At 54.5% G+C, this 7,342-nt stretch overlaps 1 protein-coding gene across 1 annotated transcript; it reads left to right on the top strand.

The window, feature by feature from the left end:
• Window positions 1–33: 33 nt before the first annotated feature.
• NEURL1B (neuralized E3 ubiquitin protein ligase 1B) lies at window positions 34–7,336 on the top strand (the record flags this gene model as incomplete). Its single annotated transcript, XM_057385560.1, has 4 exons — window positions 34–594; window positions 2,772–3,479; window positions 4,444–4,569; window positions 5,512–7,336. Coding segments are annotated over 4 exons (1,640 nt in total), but the record flags the coding sequence as incomplete, so codon positions are not given.
• Between the last annotated feature and the right edge of the window lie 6 nt (window positions 7,337–7,342).

A 7,342-nucleotide genomic window follows, 5' to 3' on the forward strand; every position in this document is an offset into this window, starting at 1 on the left:
GGCATCACTGACAGCTCTTTGTCCCCCCTGCAGACACGAGCCACCAGGCCCGCTCGGTGTCCAGCCGGCCCTACTACAGCCTGCCCAACAGCAGCCATGAGCGCCGCTCGGTGCTGGCCATGGCGGAGCCGCCGCGCTTCCACGCGCAGGCCAAGGGCAAGAACGTGCGTCTGGACGCGCACTCACGCCGGGCCACGCGCAGGAACAGCTTCTGCAACGGCGTCACCTTCACCAACCGGCCCATCCACCTGTACGAGAAGGTGCGCCTCAAGCTGGTGGCCGTGCACCACGGCTGGAGCGGCGCCCTGCGCTTCGGCTTCACCATCCACGACCCGTCGCAGATGAGCTCCGAGGAGATACCAAAGTACGCCTGCCCCGACCTCGTCACCCGCCCCGGTTACTGGGCCAAGGCTCTGCCCGAGCGCTTTGCGGTCAGGGACAATATTTTGGCCTTCTGGGTGGACCGGCACGGCAGAGTTTTCTACAGTATTAACGAYGAGGAGCCCATCTTGTTTCACTGTGGTATCAAAGTCTCCGGCCCGCTCTGGGCGCTCATAGATGTCTACGGCATCACCCACGAGGTGCAGATCCTAGGTAAGCTGGGCTTTGGTTCTGTGGGCTGCTCTTCTGATCTTCTAGGAAAGATCCATGATCTGTGTGATTTATGGGGCATTTAGGAAAATTAATTAGCTGTTGGTTTTGTACCTCCAATTAGCCATTTTTCTTCTGCCAGCAGTAGGGATCCAGACAGCAATACGTTTCAGAGATGGCAGTGATGGAAAGTCCTAAGGCTGCACGTTATGTGAAAGGATAAATGGAAATCTTTACCTGTAACTTCACCCAGCTTTCTCTGAGCTGGATGTGCTGCTGTGGCATGAAAATCATGGAACAAGGTCCCAGGGGCTGAGGAGACAAATGGGACCAGTTCTGATTTGGGCTGTTCTTTCCCAGTTACCAGATACTGCCAGTCCATTGGAAAACCACCAGTCATTGCCCAAGGGTTTCCTGGAGCCCTTCTCCAGCCACTTTTGGGCTGGCCATAGTCCCACCCAGGCTGGCAATTTGAGGGGCTGGGTTTGCTATCATGACCTGAGTCACCCTTCCCTGGCACAGGGACATCACTCAGATCCCTGGATTCAGTCTGGCTGATTTACAGCCTCATCCTTTGGGAAGGCTCAGAGAGGGAATGAATCTGTTCCCATTAGCTCTCCTAGTTGATGGCCATGGAATGATTTTCCTTTCGTGGCTTTCACAGCACTGAAATTTCTAATTAATTCAGCGTTAGATGGAGTGTTTTGAACTGGGCTACACCACAGGGAACACTTTTAAAAATCCAAGAGAGCTGCCCTTTCCCGGAGGCCCCTCGGAGCTCATGGAGTTTTAACATCCAAAGCCAGCTGCTCCTGCCCGAGGGGATGGCACTGCCAGGCTGGCACGGAGCTGGCACCAGGGACAAGCTGAGGAATGGTGAGTCCAGAGGGCAGGCAGCTCCATCACACATYGCTCTGATTGCTGCCAATTATCTTACAGGCGAGAAGGCTGCACATAAACAGCGCTTTTCCCTGTCTGCTGTGCCTCAAATGTGTAATTAAACCTCACCAGCAGCTTCTCCTGTAATTGCAGTTGTGACACACTCCAGCCTCTGGTGCTCGTCACAGAGGAGAAGGAGTGTTTGCTGTATTGGCCAAGGCAGCTGCTCCACCAGAGCTCTCCTTTCTCCTTTTTAAATTGGAGTTAGAAAAATAAAATACAGCTTCTTTGTGCCTCCCAACCTCAGTTGTGCCTGCAGCATCCAAGTGTTTGCAGTGAAAGACTCAAGCTGAGAGTACCTGCACTCTGATGGGAGTTTTTTTAAAATTAAAATACCAAACAAGTGTTGGTGCTGGGCTGCTTCACTTCTCTCCGCTTTTGGAAGACCAAGGGTCTGCTCCATTCATACAGACTCTTAAATTCCACATGCTTTGACTTTGCTCAGTGAGTTAAACCCTTTGGAGTGAAGCGTCCAGGCTGCCCCAGGCAGGGCTGGAAGTTGAAGGGAGGACACTCCCAAACTTTCCCACACCTTTACATCACCCCCAAGCCTGGCATGGCCCAAGTGAAAACCTGGGAAATCAATTAAGGATCAACATCCTGACTTTCCCTTTGCTGTGAAAACAACTTTCTGCTGTAAAAGCTTTCTAACACCTGCAGGAAGTAGCTTTTGTGACAAGCTCTCCATTCAAAACCCCTGAGATATGAGGCTTGAAACRACTTTTCTTGGGACACACCTGTGCCTGGACACAGGTGCAAGGCAATGACGAGGAGCATGGAACAAATATCCATTCATCCTTGTGTTCCTTCACTGCATTGTTGATTTGTCTCGCACGAGACCTTGGGACAACAAAATATTGAGATGTTTTCTTTTTTTTACGGTGTAACCTCAGAGCTATCAGATCCTTCTCCTGAGAAAGCTGTAGGACCACAGTGGTTAGAGCTTTTCCCAGTTCCCCAGTGCAGGGAGCTCCCAGACCACAGTGGTTAGAGCTTTTCCCAGTTCCCCAGAGCACAGGAGCACTTTGGAACCCTCCTTTTGCCTTGGTCAGTGCTGAGATGCAGCCATTCCTGTGCCTGCTCCACGCGTGCCTCTGCACCGGGAGCTGTTCATTAGTGCCTGACCTGGGGCTGGTTTTTCCTTGCAGAGGAGCAGTCTGKAGGCTGCAATAATCATTGTAAACCTTAAAGCAGTCAGTTTGCTCCTGACTAACGCCCGTGTGCCTGGCTTTCTCTCACAGACAGCATGTTTGCAGAGACCATGAGCAGCGCCCGKCTCAGCAGCGCCCGCCTCAGCACTTGCCTTCCGCAGAGCAACCACGACTCGGCCAACTTCAACAACAACGAGCTGGAGAACAACCAAGTGGTGGCCAAAATCGCCAACCTCAACCTGAGCCGGGTCCCGGGGCTCGGCACTGACAACCACATCATCCCCTGCTGCCCCAACCGGCGGCAGCACGCCCAGGGACTGCCGGCTTTCCTGGACACRGACCTGCGCTTCCACCCCACGCGCGGCCCCGACATCACCTTTTCCCAGGACAGGATGGTGGCCTGCACCAACTGGCAGGAGAGCAGTAGGACTTTGGTGTTTTCCGACCGGCCTTTGCACATCGGGGAGAGYCTCTTTGTGGAAGTGGGACACTTGGGGCTGCCCTACTACGGGGCCCTCTCGTTCGGCATCACTTCTTGCGATCCGAGCACTTTACGGACAAACGAGCTCCCGGCGGATCCGGACTTTCTGCTGGACCGCAAGGAGTACTGGGTGGTTTACAGAGCGTTCCCRGTCCTCAACAACGGTGACATCCTCAGCTTCATGGTCCTGCCCAACGGGGAGGTGCACCACGGGGTCAACGGCGCCAGCCGGGGGATGCTGATGTGCGTGGACACCTCGCAGTCMCTCTGGGTGTTTTTTACAATCCACGGTGTGATCAACCAGCTCAAAATCCTGGGTAAGTGCAGCCAAAAGGAAGGAGAACAGGGCACCTGGTTGGGGAGGCTTCCTGGGCCAGATGCAGAGCTCTGGGTTTGCATTCCTGCTGTTCACTGCTCCTTGTGTGGCAAACAAGAGTGACCGAGACATTGGACCTGACACGGAGATGTGTGCAGCCTCCATGATTCCCCCAGGAAAGSATGAGACTTGAGAAACAAAACAAGCAGCAGGCAGGGGGGCAGGGAAGGCTGTGGGGGGCAGCTGTTTTTCAGTGGGTTTGTATTTAAAAGGAATTCTTTATAAACAGGGATGGCTGTGGGAGGCAGCTGTTTTTTCAGTGGGTTTGTTTTTAGCAGGRATTCTTTATGAACACGGTTGGCTGTGGGGGGCAGCTGTTTTTCAGTGGGTTTGTTTTTAGCAGGGATTATTCATAAACTCCCTGTTCCAGCCAACAGGTATTAAACTTGTGCCTGGGTGAGGATGATGGGTTTTGGGAGCACAGCTCTGGTTTAAGCACGAGCAGTTATTGCTCCTGCAGCACTGCCACAGCTCGGGGGTCAGCTGGCACCTCTGATCCATTGCTGGTGACCAATTCCAGCCCCGCTCCTTTCCTCCTGTTAAGGATTCCATCAGAAAAGCAGATGTTAATGACTGTGTAAAGCAGGGTTTTGTCATCCAAACACTGGCAGTGTTTGAGCCAGCCACAGCTTGAGCCCACTGCTGCTGGGGATAGTGGGACTGTGKGGAAGAGACTCTGCACCCCAAATATTGGATAACCTGCTGCTTGTTTCACATGAGGTGCAGGCCCTGGGGGTCACATCCCAAATCCCGACCGGTATCATTAATAAGGTGCAGCATTAACTCAGCAGCTGGAGCTGTCCTGAACCCCTTGTGCAGGTGTGGTGGGAGCAGCTCAGCAGCCGAGGGGYTTTGGCTGGGGTTGGGCTGTCCCTCCCGGGGCTCAGCTCTCTCCTGTGTTCCAGGCACGGTGCAGTCCAGCCCGGTGACGGTGTCTCCCTCAGGATCCCCCGGTGGCTCCCAGTACGACAGCGACTCGGACATGGCCTTCAGCGTCAACAGGTCATCGTCAGCCTCAGAGTCCTCACTGGGTAAGGACAGCCAGGGCTTGGCTCTTGGAGTGAATGTCACATCTCCTGCCAGGCTGGCAGAAGRAACTGGAGGAAAGTGCTAGAAAGGTTTGCATGGCCTGAGAAAGGGCTGCAGGCTGCTTGTGTCAGCACCAGRGTGGACAGCAGGAGCAGGGCAGCGATTGTTCCCCTCCCTGTGCTGGCACTGCTCAAATTTTGTGTCCAGTTCTGGGCCACTCATGACAAGAGACACCTTGAGGGGCTGGAGAGTGTCCAGAGAAGGAAATGGAACTGGGGAAGAGTTTGGAGCCCCAGGAGCGGCTGAGGGAGCTGGGAAAGGGCTCAGCCTGGAGAAAAGGGGGATCAGGGGGGATTTGGGGCTCTGCACAACTCCCTGACAGGAGGGGGCAGCCAGGGGGGTCGGGCTCTGCTCCAGGGAACAGGGACAGGAGGAGAGGAAATTGCATTTGATTGTGACAAGAGTGATTTAGTTTGAATACAGGAATAATTCCTTTATGGAAAGGGTGGTCAGGTATCGAACAAGCTGCCCAGGGAAGTGGTGGAATCACCATCCCTACAAGTGTTCAAAAGATGTGTGGATGTGGCACCCGCCCCAGCTGTAGAAAAGGGATAGSAGGCTCTACCCAGAGCTGTAATGTGCTGCTGGTTGGAACACMCTGGGATTTGTTGGGCCAATCATTTAATTCTCCTTGTTATTTGGTAGCGGGTAAAATTATCCTGGAAGGTTTTTGTATCGGCAGTGAAATTGTTGATCTGTRTGACCTCTAGAATTTGAGACCTCAAGAAAACAAGTAAGAGGCAGMCCAAAGAATGAGCTTTTGAGTTAARTTTGTAGGCGATSACTACAGAGAGCCTTAAAAAMYGACTCAAAGATGCTGTCCAGCATCACCTTCACCCCAYCCCAGTGACCAAACACCCTCACTCCCCTCTCTTCTTTCGCAGTGACTGCCCCCAGCTCCCCCCTGAGCCCTCCCATCTCTCCCGTCTTCTCCCCTCCGGAGCCATCGAGCAGCAAGAACGGCGAGTGCACCGTTTGCTTTGACAGCGAGGTGGACACGGTGATCTACACCTGCGGACACATGTGCCTCTGCAACACCTGTGGTCTTAAGCTGAAGAAGCAGCTCAACGCCTGCTGCCCCATCTGCCGACGGGTCATCAAAGACGTGATTAAAATCTACCGCCCGTAGCTGCGGGAAGGGGCAGCGCCGCTCGCAAACCACGCCTTTCCGTCCCTGCTTCTGGGTTATCGTGCTGGTCAGTCGTTATCAAGTGGCTCGTTATCTGTGTTTCCTTATTTGACTGCTAGGGCACAATTCAGGGAGCGAAGCTGAGCATCGTGCGGGCACGGCTGCGGTGCCGGCCCGGGGATCGCCGGGACCCGAGGCAGCTGCAAATGAGAAATTTCCCGTGCCAAGGCTGTTTTATCCCTCCTCCCGCTGCGGGGAAAGCTGGCTGTGGGGTGGGTTGGGATGGGGAGGTTGGCACTTGGGCAGTGCCAGGTGCCACTGGGCTCCCGACCCTAAAATTTGGCTCTGGGCTGCTGCCAGGGGCTTTGTGCTGTGGTGGAGCAAAACTGGGATAAGGATCTGCGGGAGGGAACAAAGGGGACAGGATCCATCTGGAAATGTCACGTAAGAACTAGCTCAGGCCAGCTCATGGCACAGCCACATTGTCACTTGTTTGGGTTTCATCCCCACAAACAGCCTCGTGGGGACATGGAGATGCTGGTCTGGGACAGATGAAGCAGCCTTTTGTTTTTGGGGCAGAACAGGAGCTTTTTGAGAGCCAGGGAGCTGCCCTGGGGTAGCAGTGAGGGACACGAACCCACCCCGAGCCCGGGCAGCCCCTGCAGCGATGGAGCTGTGAGGAGAGCTCAGGCCGGCCCTGCTGCCTTCTGAAGCCATAAACTGCAGCCTGTGGGTGGCAGGGGGTTTGGATGGGCACAYTGCAGCCCTGCCTTGGGCAATGATRGCTTTGTCACCTCCACACATTTTGCTGTGCCCTCCTGGCTGGTGGCACAGCTGCCGTGTCACCCCATCCTCAACCTCCCCCTGCAGCCGGTGCCATGGCAGGGCTCAGCCTTCCTCCTGCCCCACCATGGGGATTTTTCTTTTTGAGCCTGTGGTGAGAAATTAATTTCTGACCCAGTCCCAACAGGCTCATTTTTATTTTCTGGGGCTGTCTGTGCTGATTTTACCTGTTTTCTCCTGCCTTTSCAGGTTTCCCAGCACAGCTCCCAGYTGCCTGCACGCTGGGTCTCAACTGTAGATGAGACCTTGTTGAGAAAAACAGGGACTATCTCACTTGGCTTTACTTAGGAGGAAAGAAAAAGGCTCTGAGGCTGGTATTAGATGTTGGGATTTCAACGGTAAATGGGTTTTGGGTGTGGTGTCAGCGACAGGCAGCAGCTGGAGGAGCTGGGCTGGGYTGAGGAGCTCAGCATCCTTCTTCCCTGCCCTCCATCCTCCATCCTCTGCCCCCTGCACAYCCCTTTGAGTCCTTCAGCCTGAGCCCAGCCAGTTTCCAGCTGCTCCAGGCTCATCCAGAGGGGAAAAGAGAGGATGGAAATGGGAGGATGAGAGCGGAGCTGTGTCACCGCAGCTTGGTGACCGTGTGCCACCGAGGGCGTAACAACAGCTTTCAGAAAGGTGCAATTACCACATTTGAGTCTGGAGAAAGGAAAAATGGATCAACAACTGTACATTTCGGGGCTTCTGGGTGCAGCCTGAGGGATGTGTGGCCACCCCCTCTCTCCTCCAGGGCTGTGGATGAG

Source organism: Malurus melanocephalus, unplaced genomic scaffold (genome assembly GCF_030028575.1).
Source record: "Malurus melanocephalus ecotype Western Australia unplaced genomic scaffold, MMel_1.1 scaffold_843, whole genome shotgun sequence".
NCBI lineage: Eukaryota > Metazoa > Chordata > Aves > Passeriformes > Maluridae > Malurus > Malurus melanocephalus.